The 14,031-nt window shown below is 38.2% G+C and overlaps 1 protein-coding gene across 6 annotated transcripts in view; it reads left to right on the top strand.

The window, feature by feature from the left end:
* Nucleotides 1-14,031, top strand: part of NRXN3 (neurexin 3) — a 1,487,041-nt gene that overhangs the window by 1,335,987 nt on the left and 137,023 nt on the right. For all 6 annotated transcript variants that reach the window (XM_054691893.1, XM_054691888.1, XM_054691889.1 and 3 more), the window contains one exon: nucleotides 2,948-3,255. In XM_054691893.1, coding sequence (XP_054547868.1) covers nucleotides 2,948-3,255 — 308 coding nt within the window. The remainder of the gene's footprint in view (nucleotides 1-2,947; nucleotides 3,256-14,031) is intronic.

Here is a 14,031-nt window from a genome sequence, read left to right as displayed (position 1 = left end):
GCACAATCTTGCGTGACATATGATAAAGTATAGTTGATTATATGAGTGACAATAATAAGATATGGCATTGATTTTGAGAAATCTTGGGCAAACGATAAAATTTTCTCTAGTTAGTCCCTTATACTCATCCTAGGGAAAGGAGTGATGGCTATTTGTCACCTACTCTTTTCTTCTTAACTGATAGAGATAAATTAATCCAAAGAGTTTGATTTGGCAAGAGACTGAGTGTTCCACTATTCTGTTATTGACTGCCAGCTTTACTGTTAACCACTTAACGCAAGGTAGAGGGGGCTAAGAGTGGGTTTTGAAACAAAAGTAAGGCAGATCTAGCCAGAAATATACCATGAAACAGACAAATAAAGAAACATGCAAATACTTCCTATGGCATGCTGAAACATTGAGACAGAGACCAACTCCTTTCCTGTCTCACTTAGCCAGTGTTTTATTCTCCAATAGGGATTGATCAGATCTCTGGAAAAGCAACAATAGACAGGAGTAGAGAGGTCTCTTCACACCTTTATCCAGGAAACAGGTCTTGCCTTTCTCCATGCTTGAGTCAGTCTTGAAGTGAACAGTGGCAATTGGAGTAATGGAGGTCCATCATTTCTAGCCTGTGGGTATCAACTTTGCATTTCAATATTCCCAGACTATCATTTTATTTGTAAGTACTGGCAGAACAGTATCACCAGGAAAGAATATGAGGGCCATTATACATGTGAAACACTTTAAGGAATAGTAGAAATATAAATCTCCTCCCTATAAACAGTTATAACCATGAACTGATAAAAAGTGCTGGACTATAGACAAATAAAGAGATGAATAAAAATTGTGGCTGTCCAACCACAGAACACAGAACCAAACAAAAAGCAGTTTGTGTGAATGGTAGAGAGCCTGGCTTTGGGGCTCTCTGGTTAAGATACTGACTTTCTCCTAGAGGTAACATATAAAGAAACTTCTTATTTATTATGGTAATCTGCCCCAAATGCCTGTGTGAGGTTGAGGGTATATTTATTCTCCCTGTCTATTGTAGCATTTATGTTGCAGTATGTTTAGGGCTCCCAGAAAAAGCCACTGTCAAAAATTAAACAGTAAACAGGTAAAAGCTCCAGGACATTACCCAGTGTTATTCTGTATTGAAATTTTTGCTGTAATTTGTGTAAAAAAGGAGAGCCCAAAGTACAAGCAACAATGCATGTGCATGTGTCACTAAAGGAATTGGTGGGAAAATGTGGAAATCTGTTAGATCTAATTTGATTGCACCTTTGAGATCTGGGCAATTCTGTTATCATTAAGGCCAGCAGATTCCATTTCCATGCTCCAAATATTTTTATAGAGTGATCATTTTCACTACAGCAAAACTCTCTATTCAACTCTCCTTATCATAGTATTTGAAGCTTCCAGAGGGCTGTTATTTATACATTTTGACTAATAGACCCTTAAGTGTTGCCCAAGAGCAGAGTTGACTCTTGTGTAACAGTTCCCTCTGAGCAGATGCATTTTCCTTTCTCTGTCTCTTCTATTTCTTCTGTTATTATACCTTGAGATGGTATTCATATTATATACTGGAAATTCAAGAATAATCACTGTATAGCCTTAAATGCCATATAATAATTGTACAAGTTAATAACCCAGACATCATAGTGTGCCTCTATTCATATTAGAGAGTGTGGAGCAAAAAACTCAGCCTTTAAAAAATATACAGTACTCTCTGTAACAGAAGATTTTTTTCCAGTATTATAGCTAAATCAGGCATAGATTAAGAATGTGTGAAGCATTGTTTTATCATTACTAAAAGTGGAAAAAGTTCAATAAGGATACATTTAATTCCATTAATAAGTTTTCCACCTTCTCCATATGAAATAGCAGAAAGAAATAATCTGAAAACACAATAGTATAAATAGGAGATCTTAGCTTTAAAAAGCTGTTTTTTTCTTGGAAGATCTAGCACTTAAGAAAGAGTTTTTAAATAGAAGTAGTTAGGATAAGATGAGATCCACTATTCTAAACTCTATGCTGCCTTGGTTAACCTTATGATAGATTTCTATCCACAGAAACATAAATTATTACCCAAATGGTAATTCAAAATTAGGTGAGCTACTGATATTCTTCAACCCATTAGCATACTGCTATATTATTTTAAGTAATTTTGTTTTACTTTCTTCATTAATTTGCATCCCCCCTTTTAAGAGTCAATGATTGGGAATGACACCATTTTCTTTCCCCAGCTGAGAAACTTTATTAATGCCTACTTATTTTTCATATCTTAGGGAGAGTTTGTATTTTATGACCATTACCCTCCCCCCACCAGAATAGCAATAGAAAATTAATTGTCACAATGTTTATTCAATAGAAAGTATAGATTGAATGTTATATACTGTGGAGATTTCTAGCAGATGAGGTGCTTGGTAACTAAAATGTTCATTATTATAAGTATGCAATGAATCCAAATCTCATAACTGCAATTTAATTTCAATTAATTTAATAATAAGACCTAGTTTCTTTTTAATTCTGATGTTCTGAATCACCTCATTGAGTTTTTACTTGCCATATATAATTCTTTTTACTTATCACTCTACCTTTGTAGGTTAAAAAATCAGTGCAATAGACATTTATGAGTTTCATGATCATCACCTCATTTGGTGGTTTCTTTCTGTCATTCACAACTATACACCCAAGAAGACTGTGATAGTGTTAATCATTTAACCAAGATTTCTCCTTTTTTACAAAAAAAGGAATAGGGACTTGATTAGGGTTTTCAGCTAGACAGTGGAAGAGATAAACTTAATGAAATGTTACTTGCCAGTGATGGTATTGAGTTATTTTAATCCAATTTTCTCTCCTTCAATTGCTCAAGGAAGCCTGTTTTGATGCCTGGTCCATTCAAACCAGGTATGCCAAAAGAGAAAATGTATGGGAATAATGATGTTTCCTCCACCCAATCCACTAGGCCGGCAGTTAACCATCTTCAACACCCAGGCGCAAATAGCCATTGGTGGAAAGGACAAAGGACGCCTCTTTCAAGGCCAGCTCTCTGGGCTCTATTATGATGGTTTGAAAGTACTGAATATGGCGGCTGAGAACAATCCCAATATTAAAATCAATGGAAGTGTCCGGCTGGTGGGAGAAGTCCCATCAATCTTGGGAACGACACAGACGACCTCCATGCCACCAGAAATGTCTACCACTGTCATGGAAACCACCACTACAATGGCTACTACTACAACCCGCAAGAATCGCTCTACAGCCAGCATTCAGGTAAGCCTTCCTCCACATATTTACTGCTTCTACTTTGGGACATTGCTATCATGGACAGTGTAGCCGTGTTACTAAAGAGTCTGACTTGTAAGGTGTAGCACATACACGAGAAGACTTGTAGAACTGATGCCTATGGATACTCACAGTAAGAAGACCCAAGAGGAGAGAAAGATAAAGCCATTGCTAAAGAAGTTATAAAAATCTTGTGGCACTAGTGATTATTTATCATGAGTTAGACCTATCATATTTATCTCTGAAATGTTATTCAAAATGATCAATGAACAATAGTTTCATTATGAAATATTCCCTACTTTCATCTTATTAGCTCTTTTTTTTTTTTTTCAATAGCCGAAAGGAAAAGCGGGAAAAGAAAATTGCTGTCATAGGAAAGACTATATTCTAGTTCATTTCTATTCCCGTTCTCCCAGTGGCTTTACTGGAACATGAATGGTTCATTTTTATTGAGGCTAATGGGTAACATTATTAAATCAATGACAATTGAAGCTAGAGGTTCAGCTAATCCTTATAAAATGTAGTCTTTGTGTTTGATATTAAGTTTTGATTAATAGCTTGTTACTTTTTGTCCAGTTTGCTTCTTTTGTATTTGACAAGATCCTAATTACATTAGAACATTTGAAAGTCTGAGTTTAGCTATGCAGGAAGTCCTTAGTTTAGTGGTAATGTTTTTTTTTCTTTTTTTCACTTAAAAGTAATTATACCCAATCTAACGCTTCATACTTTGCTGATTCTCATGGCATTTCATAAATCTAGTTAGTAGGGGGTAGAAGGTTAATAGAGTTATTAGCCTTAAATTCTCTAGCATAAAATAAGATATTTCATGTGCTTGTGGGAAAATTACCCCTAACCTAGTTAGTATTTGTAGAAGATTCAGTATATCTGTATTTGATCTTTCTGTTTCTAAGTTTTCATACATATCCAGGGCTCAACTGAGAGTTTGGCATCATTCTGCCATTGATTTCAATGGGCATTATCAACTTAGATCAATTATCAATTAAACCCCCATGTTCTCATTCTTCTGAATTAGTTTATATGAATGAGGTAGAGGTAAATATGTTCTCTTTCTTTTTCCTTTTCTTTGAGCAGAAGTATCCAGGCAGTTCCTTCCATGACCTCGGCAGAAACAATTTGAAGCTGTGTACACTGATAATGTTATCAGACAAATTTTATGTGTTTTAGAAAGACTATTAAGAACCTGGTTAGCATAGCAATCTTAAAGTCACCACATGCTATTACATGCATACCTACACACATGCTCAAAAATAGCTTTTTCTCTGCTGATATTAAAGCAATAACTCCTGACAGTTCTCTCTACTCACTGAAAAGAAGATAAAAGGCAATATATATTTCTATTATGACTCTCTATAGCTCAAGAGCAGATCTGTTTATTGTTGGTGAAAGGATAGTTCTGCCTGCAATGGTCTTGGCAGAGTTGTTCTGTTTCTGTCAAAATACATTCCTCTAATTCTGTGGAAAGCAGAGGAGCGAATGGCTTTTTCTCCACAGGAATGCTTGGTCCTATACTCTTTTTCAAGACCAAATTTCCATGGACCCCAGGAGGGTTTAGTGTAACCCAGAAATTGAAGGAATAAGTGTGGTGAATTATCAGGTTTTAGCTTTCCCTCCTATAGCAAATACATAAGCGAGGGCAGATTGAATGAGTCTTCCAACTAAGAAGCTAGAGCTTCTGGAGAAGAGTAGGTTGCAAGATACAGAAGTCTTGCAGTGATTATCACTATAACTGTCACAGAAGCTGTTGGCATTTTAGAGGATGTGGACAGCTGGAGGATATTCTCACTAATAGCCTCCTGTCTGTTGTGTTTCTTTTCCTTCAAGATCAGTAATAATTGGATTATATCTACATGTGCTTCCTTTGCTTCTACCAAGGCAATAAAAATGAATTACAAATCTGTCGGCATTCTTTGTTTAAAGGTGCATAAATACATAGCTTTGGAGGAAAGCCAGGCTACTAGAAAAATTGGGTCATACTGAGATAAGGTGTACAAATTTTGTGCCATGTTCTTTGTAAAAATTAAGTAGAGAAAATAATTTGATGCTACAGGTCTTGAGTTTTTGTTGATTGCCAACTTACCATTGAACTATGTCCTAAATATCATAAAACTTAATAGCCTGCCTTGTCTCTAAGTACATTGTATTCATCATTTGAGGGCTTTGGTAGGACTGTGGATGCAACAACTCTCAGATTCTGTCCAAGATTTAGGACAGTTCCTAAAGTCTGAAGATGTGGGGTAAGGAAGATTAATCAGAAGCTCTAATATAAGCTATGTGAGCTATCTCAGTCTCATGGTTGAAGCAAAATCATAAAGGTTTGATCCCCGGGATGTTGGGAGATATTATAAAAAGGGAAAAAATAGTGGGAGAGACTTGACTTCATGTTCACCAGAACCACCACTGTTCACTTTTTTACCAATGCATAGAATCTTTTAGTCTTTTCCAAATGTTACTCTGTTCTGTCCACCTTTGTTTTGTAACATTGTGAGAGCAGATTGTCCTAAAATTAGATTTTTCTAGGAGAAACCAAGTAAGCATAGAAATCCACAAGTATACAAATCTGCCCCAATTTAAAAATCTACTGTCTCCTTCTGAAAGCATAAACTAAGAAAACATGATTTGAGCAGCTCATTTCTGGTAGACCTTGTTAGTGCTGATTTCAGATCAAGGAAAAAAACACTGCCACTTTTTTTTTAATTTATTTTTATTTTTTTAGTCCTGCTCTTTCCTCTGTATGAATGTGAACACAGTTTTTGACTTGATATAGTTCCCCATGCTCCATCCTCCTAGAATAATTAATACTTTGATCTTCCTGGTACAATCTTTTTTACAGAACTACTCAGCCCTTGTTATTTTATTCACACCTTTGGCACCGATCATCTTTACCCTAAACTGGGAAGGAGATCTAAGACTGAGAAAGTAGGTATTGGGTGGTAATTCTCAAGTAAAGTTTTGGCATTTAGTAGGTACTTGAAAATACTTATTGAATAAATCAGAAAACAAGATAGGCTTTATTGCATGTCTTATATTCATTTAACAACTAGAATGAATGTGACTTTCAGAAAATTTTCTCTTCAGAATGATCAGTGTGCCTGGGACAATTTTTTTTTTTCAGTGTTAAGAGGATAGCTTTATTAAAGGCATGTATTTGGAGTCAGACTGCCTGGGTTTAGGACCTAGTTCTTTCTCATATAAGCTATGTGATGCTGCACAAGTCACATACGTCCAAGTTAATGACTGCCCATTAAACTTAGTGGCTTAATGCAACAGTCATGTCATTTCCTTTCACAATTTAGTAGGCCAGAAATTTGGGCAGGGGTCAGTAAGACAATTGTTCTGCACCACACAGAGTTGATTGTGGTTACTCAGTGTCTGGTCTAGAGACTCCTACTTCATTCACATACCTTGTACTTTAGTAGATTAACTGAAAACACTGAATTCGACCGAGTCTATTTTCCACTCCATTTAATCTCCAGGACTCTCTATAGGTTTCTCCAGCAGAGTAGCTGCTTGGACTTCTTTCTTGGAGGCTCAGGACTCATGGAGAGTTTTTCAAGAGACAGGAGGTGGAGTCTGCCAGTTTTCAATAGTCTGGGCCTGGAAACTGGCACAGTGTCACTTCCACCAGATTCTATGGGTCAAAAGAGCAGAACTTTGTAATTTTCAAGAAAGAAGATATGAAATTTACTTCTCAATAAGAAGAGCAGAAAGAATTTACAATTCCTTAACTCTACCACATTGTAAAATGGGAGTGGAGAGAGTACAACCATCATATTACTGTTATGAGGATAACAGTGAGTTAAAATGCTTAATGCAGGTACAGCGTGAAGATAACATTAAATGTGTCTTAGCCTCATTATTAAAGTCTGTCCTCCACAATTGATACATAGTCAATACCTGTTCAAATAAGTACCTACCTCAGATCCTTCTCTGAAACTACTTTTTTTTTTTAAGATTTATTTATTTTTATACAAGAGCTGGGGTACAGGCCAGAGGTGCCACCAGAATCCTCTCTGGTGAGAGGATTCACCAGTCAGAGCGGGGAACAGAACAGGCAGACTGACGAAATACACTGCTAATGGGAGCACAACAGGAGAGCTCTGCTGTACCATGTGGGATTCTCACCGGCTGGCTGGATCCAACCCACACTGCAGAGACTGCGGGCAGCTTCACAGTGCTGCACTCAACCCGCTGCACCACTGGGGAGACCCTGAAACTACTTCTATTTATTGTAGTGTCTATAGTTCAGAGCTGGGACTAGGGGATTTGAGGAGGTAGGGATTTGAAGGCAGGTCAGTGTAAAAGTTGGAAGTTGAAATTAGTCTTTTTTTTTTTCTTTTTTTTTTTTTTTTTTTTTTTTTATTTTTGTGTAGATGAACTGGGATAAAGGCCAGAGGTGTGGAAGGGTGAAAGGATTCACCAGAGAGAGAGTGGATAGCAAAGCAGGCAGATTTATTGAAATACACTGCTGAGGGGAGCAGCAGGCAAGACAGGAGTGGTTTGCTGAGCCATATATGGTTTACTTGCCTAGCCAGGGATTGAACTTGGGCTGTTGAGGTGATAGCACTGAGACTTAACCCCTAGGCCACCAGGGAGGTCAGCTGAAATTAGTCTTGACAAATGAAAAATTCTCTGAGATCTCAGGAATGGGCTTCTGCCATCTCACTACGCATCTTTAGTCTTTCCATCAGTTTTTAAATCAACCTGGAGTTCTGTGGGCTTTGGAAAACATGTTCTGTCAAAAATCTGCCTATATCCATGTTTGGGGAGTTAAAAAGAAGAATCCAGGGACCTTGACATCAAGGAGTTTATAATCTAAAGAAGGTACTAGGTCTTAACATTAGCCGTCAACATGAGGCAGTGGATTACAATTGTGGTATTTTGGGGAGAAGGCTCATGAATGGGATGACGTGGCTGGATCTTGTGAAAGAGGCAGGTCTGGAACTGGCCTTGTAGAATGAATACAATTGCATAGGTAATAGAGGAACAAATACCAATTTAAGCAAATGACAGAAGCTCAGTTGTGAAAGTCATATAATTCCTGAGCTAAATATCTAATCCAACTAGAGCAGAGGGAATTTGTAAGGGACAAGAGATCTAGATTCTGAGAATTTTGATCTCAGATTCCCCCAAATGACAGATGATCAGGGGGGTGGATCTTACTAGTAGGGATAGCCCAGCAACCGTGCAGACACTTGCTTTTATGGCTGACCCCATTATCAGCAGGTCAGCTTCTAAAGTGGAAAAGTTCAATTCAATCTACCCTCAAATTCACTGGTCTTCATTCAGGATAGAAGGCAAAGGGAGGAACAAGAGTCTTGGCGATAACTTTCAGTTAGCATGACCAAAATGTTCCTATGAAAGAGAAAAGCATTGAGAGGAAAATAGTCCCAAGAATAATTTGTGTTATCTTACTGTAGGCCTCCGGATAGAGTCATCAGTGAAGAAAGAGCTCAGGGTGTTCTGTGTAAATTACCATTTGGAATCATTTATAAGCTATTAGAAGAATAGCAATCATGACTCAATTTTTTTTTTTCTTTTGTGCTGGGCATTGGTGAAGTTACCTTGACATTGGCCTGTGCTGCCTGGCCAATCACAATGCTCAGCCTGGGTTAGAACTATCCTAATAAACAAAAATGACTTGAGTGCTTTAGGAAATTTCATTGTTACCTCACACTCACAACAATCATGATCAAATGCGAATTACTCTCAGAAATTCCAGAAGGAAGCCATGATTTTGATACCTGGGGAATCTTCCTTCTGGTTTGCTCTCACTTTTAGAGTGGAGGAAGAAAGAGGCATACCTCCACCTTCAAATTGATTATTGCAAACAAAAGAAAGTAATTTGTGATTGAAAAGTTGATCCTTCACACTACATGTTCCAGATAGAGTCCCAGTACCATGAATAGAAGAGTATGTATTTACAATTAGAATCGTTGGCTTGGACTCCTGGTTCTTCCAATTATTTAGTTGTGTCTGTTTGGGCAAGTTGATCAGCCTATCCAAGCCTCAGGTTAACCAATACCTTTCCCATAGACCTGTTGTGAGGAGTAAATATCACAGCTGAAAATAATTCAGGGCACAGATGCTGCCATAAATGTTCACTAAATGCTAGACTAGGAAATCTCTTCAACCCATGAGTCTCTTCAGAACTCACAGATCCTCATAGAGCTTAGCTTTCCTGTTGAATCTTACATGAAGAGCAATTTTGTCTATAGCCACACAAACCTACAATGCTCAAGGATATCCTCAGAGGATCCCAGATTGAACCAGAATACTAAACTCATCAATTAGAAGAGATTTCCTTGAAAGACTCTTAGTGCAAATTGGCTTTGCTAACTAAGCTGACTCTTAGTACATACAAGGCATTTTATTAGGGTAAAGCATATCAAATTGCCATTTTTATTTGTGAAGATGGTAAAATATCAGAAATTTCATATGGTTCAACAAAAATGCAGGCCATACATGTTTAGAGGATGTTGTTGTCATTGGCATTTTGAGATTTGTAGAATGCCAAATATTCTGAAGATTCTTTGGATAATCAAGCTCTCTTGGATGGGATGGGAGATAAATTTACCTTGTCCCAGACATGCTATTCTAACGCTCTAACACAATATAGGTCATTGTTGAATCAACAATGGTTAGACTCACCTCTGGGCCCTTCCACCTTTATCCCTGCTGCTACCAACTTGACAGAAATGAGAGGAGCCTGCACATTCAATCTCTCACCAGTAGACAACAGAGCCTCCAGAGGAAGTTTATTTTTAGGATCAGGGCTCAACTAATATTGATTAACAGCCTAACATAATGTGCGGCTCCAGGACTCAGTTCCTTTCCTGCCAAGTCTCATAACTGGGGAAAGCACTGAAGATTTGTCAGTCTAATTAGACTTTAACTGCCAGCCAAGAAATATCTTCTGTCTACTCCTTGCCTTCACAATAGTACTTTCTTTTCCCCTTTCACAGAATAATTTGGGGGGAAGGAACTTGAGCTCTAATTTACTGATTACCTGGTAAGACTCTCCAGTGACATTTTCCCTCTGGCACTGCATAATTCTAAAGGGGAGGAAAAAAGCTTGATTGGCTTGCCTACCTCTGAAAGACTTATCTGGTGGCAGTACACACAGGGAAAGAATGCAAGGTAGTTTCTTTTTTATGGCCATTTTAATACTTTAATTTTAGTGAATGGTATCAGTACTCTCCAAATCTGTGTTTAGTCCCTTAAAGGGCCTTCTGAGAAGATTCTCTTTGTAGACAGCCTGGAAGTCTGAGAGTTACTAGGAAAAGATTACTTCATTTTTAATAATCACAGCATTGGGTTTCCACCAGAACTGCTGATTAAGTGCCTGATCTGAGCATGAACTATCTGAACAGCTCAGAGGAACATGAGACCTGCCCTTGACTATTCACTGTGGATATCCCCAAATATTTCTAAAGCTCTGTGTGTTTTCTCTGATCATCTGCCAGACTGGCCAAGTCTACAGTCCAAATCCTAACCATGTGGTAGATGGGTCTCCTCCTTGCTCTCTTTCTGCTCATGTTTTCTACCACACCTCTCTTCCCTGAACAGATGACCAGGATAAGGAAGAGACAAATGAGGCAGAGTTGTTCAGTCACAGAGCTGGACCTTGTCTCTATGCAAATGTTGGTATTTTGTTTACCATGTTTTTCTCTTTTTTTGCATAGATGTTGATTTTCAAATATTATAATATTTTTTTATTTTTGGTTTTGCTTAAATGTTCCACCTTTAGATGAGTACCCTGCCCAAGTATGCAATGCATATCTGTGTCTTTGCATTTGCATTTTCTCTGCCTATAGCAGCCCTTCTCAGTTATCTGCACGGTTCATGTCATCCAAGTTTCTGCTCATAGGACACCTTGCAGAGAGACCCCCTTGATGATTAGTAGCTTGATGATATAGTAGCTCCCTCTCACCTTGTCTTGCTTCATTGTGTCTCGTAGCAGTTATCTCTTCTTGACATTATATAAGGTGTATTAGTTCTTTTATATCTGTTTACCAGAATGTGAATTCTAGGACAGTAAGACTTTGTTTCAAACACTGTAAGAGTGCAGCACAGAATAACCCTCTGTCAATATTGGTTGAATCACACGAATCAGGAACGATCCTCCAGCTCTTTCTAAGGGAGCACATACATCACATGATGCTTGCAGGCTGAATTTCATTTCCAAGCATCCTGCCTCCCAGAAGCCCTCTCTCTATTGAGGCTCACCACTGGAAACTGTTATCAGCAATAGTTTTGCTCCTCTGGAATCCTTGCCTTAAGAACGAGTATCAGCCGCGAATCTTCTTGTGTCTGGTGGGCAAGACACAAGATAGCTTTCATTCTTAAATGTTTTTTCCTTGGGATTTATTTGCCATATAGCAAGGGCTGCCTCTAGCATTTAGAGTTCAACATGCTTTTGGAAATACAGTGTCACCAATTTTCCTTCTCCAATTTCTTCTTATTCCTTTTCAAAATTCTTAATTCTCTGAAAAAAATCTATCTTTAAATATTGAAAAATGAACTTTATTTTTAATGGCCCACTGCTTCTATTCATTGAGTGTATAGAAAATAGAGTGTATAGAAAATAGTGTATAGAGAAGATTCATCTACCTGTTTTATATGTGTGGGTAGGTGGGTGGGAATCATCTACTTTCAGTTACTTCCTTTGTTTTTATCCAGTGGCTGACTATGTTATATAAGCCCATTTATTCCTGGTCATGCCTCTATGAGCAGTTGACTCCATAGTTACCTGTTTATTTCATAATCTTTTAAAAGAATATTGAGAGGGGCCCTCCCTGGTGGCACAGCGGTTGAGCGCTGGGCTGCAAATCTGCCCACAGCCTCTGTAGCACCGGTTCGATTCCCAGCTGATGGCGAGGGTCCCACATGGCGCGCAGACCTCTCCTGCCGCGCCCACTGCTCCCCTCAGCGGTGTACTTCGGTCCTTCTGCCTGTTCTGCTCCCCGCTCTGGCTCTGGTGAATTCTCTCACCCTCCCACGCTTCTGACTGTACCCAGTGCTTGTATAAATAAATAAATAAATCTTAATAAAAAAAAAAAAAAGAATGGTTTAAGAAATTAAAAAAAAAAGAATTTTGAGAGAGGATACTGTGAAGAAACACTACATTGAGGGAAGAAGCAGTCTCCATGTAGCCCATCAATAGACATTCATCTGGTGGAACAGGACTGCTACAAGTGTAGCTCAATAAATGTTTGCTGAAGAAATGAAATTTGTATAAAGGAATGGATATGTATTGGCAAAGGGAAAAGCAGACAACAGCAGCAATATTATTCATGTTCAAGGTAGACTAAGTCAACCTTGAAGACACAAATTTGTACAAAGAAAGAGCATATTGAAGTAGCTTGGGGGACCTCATCCATGGATAAAGAAATGGTAAAAGCGTAACTTTCAGCAAACCTTGATTGATTTGGACTCTGCTGCTTTGGAACTTATTTTTGGAGATTATAACACCAACTTCATGGATAAGATAATAGCCAAGGGCTTATGTGGATGTGACTCAATAAAAGGTTATTATTATTATTGTTTTTATTTAAAATGAGATTCCAATCTAGGTCTCATATATGTTTTCTTTCTTTTTTTATTCTGTTACTGGTTAGCCATTTGGTCTTTAACATGGCAATTAGCTTCTTCCTTGAGTCTCCAATATCTTCATTTTATTTTTTTTTTAAGATTTATTTATTTATTTATTTATTTATTTATTTATTTATACAAGCACTGGGTACAGTCAGAAGCGCAGGAGGGTGAGAGAATTCACCAGAGCCAGAGCAGGGAGCAGAGCAGGCAGAAGGACCGAAGTACACTGCTGAGGGGAGCAGCGGGTGGCAGGAGAGGTCTGCGCGCCATGTGGGACCCTCCTCCAGTGGCCGGAGAGCAGCCGGGGATCGAACCGGTGCTGCAGAGGCTGCGGGCAGCTTCGCAACCCAGCGCTCAACCGCTGCACCACCGGAGAGGCCCCATTTTATTTTCTTAACAGTACCTAACATGGAGCCTTGCACATACAGTAACAACTGAATTAATTTACAAAAGGAAGGGGAAGGAACGTTGAGGAGAAAGGAGGGTAGAACAGGCAGAAATTCTCTTATTTCTGTTTCTATAGGAACTATATGCCCATTTCTAGGACTGGATGGCTAAGATTGAGAGAAAAGAATAAATTAACTTTGTTCTAATTAAAACAATAATATAAATAATGATTTATTTCCATATCACCCCCTCTTTCTGATATCTTTCCAAAGAAGTTCCACAAAGACTACTCTATCTTGAAAATAAAGTACTGTCTCTTGAATCACTACAAATAATCAATGATTCCAGTTTAAACTGAGGTTCAAGAATTTGTTCTTTTTTTCCCAGGCAATACATCCTTTTCTTTCTATTTATATATGACAGGGAAATGACTTACAGCAGCAATCATTGCTAGCCAGGCCTCAGGACAGATATTTCCATTCTGTACTTGACAGGGCGGTAGGAGGAGTATGCTATGCTTTCATACCTTCCTGGTGCATGTTGAATGATTGTAAAAATTAGAAACACAAGTGAGGCTGTTATGACAGCCTTTGAAACCATCTAATTAATGGCTTGGGTCGTCTAGAGAGCTAGTACTGTTAGCTAAATGGAGAATGTAAGGTTTTCCTTGGTTTTCTCATCATCCAAGGATGAGATGATTAGAGAATTAAATGCATGCCATATCTGTGGTGGCTAGCAGTCATGGAGACAATTATTTCATGG

This window comes from Talpa occidentalis, unplaced genomic scaffold (genome assembly GCF_014898055.3).
Source record: "Talpa occidentalis isolate TD23 unplaced genomic scaffold, MPIMG_talOcc4v2.1 talOcc4.11, whole genome shotgun sequence".
In the NCBI taxonomy this organism is placed as follows: domain Eukaryota; kingdom Metazoa; phylum Chordata; class Mammalia; order Eulipotyphla; family Talpidae; genus Talpa; species Talpa occidentalis.
The sequence above is the reverse complement of the archived record's forward strand: the minus strand, read 5'-3'. Positions and strand labels throughout refer to the sequence as shown.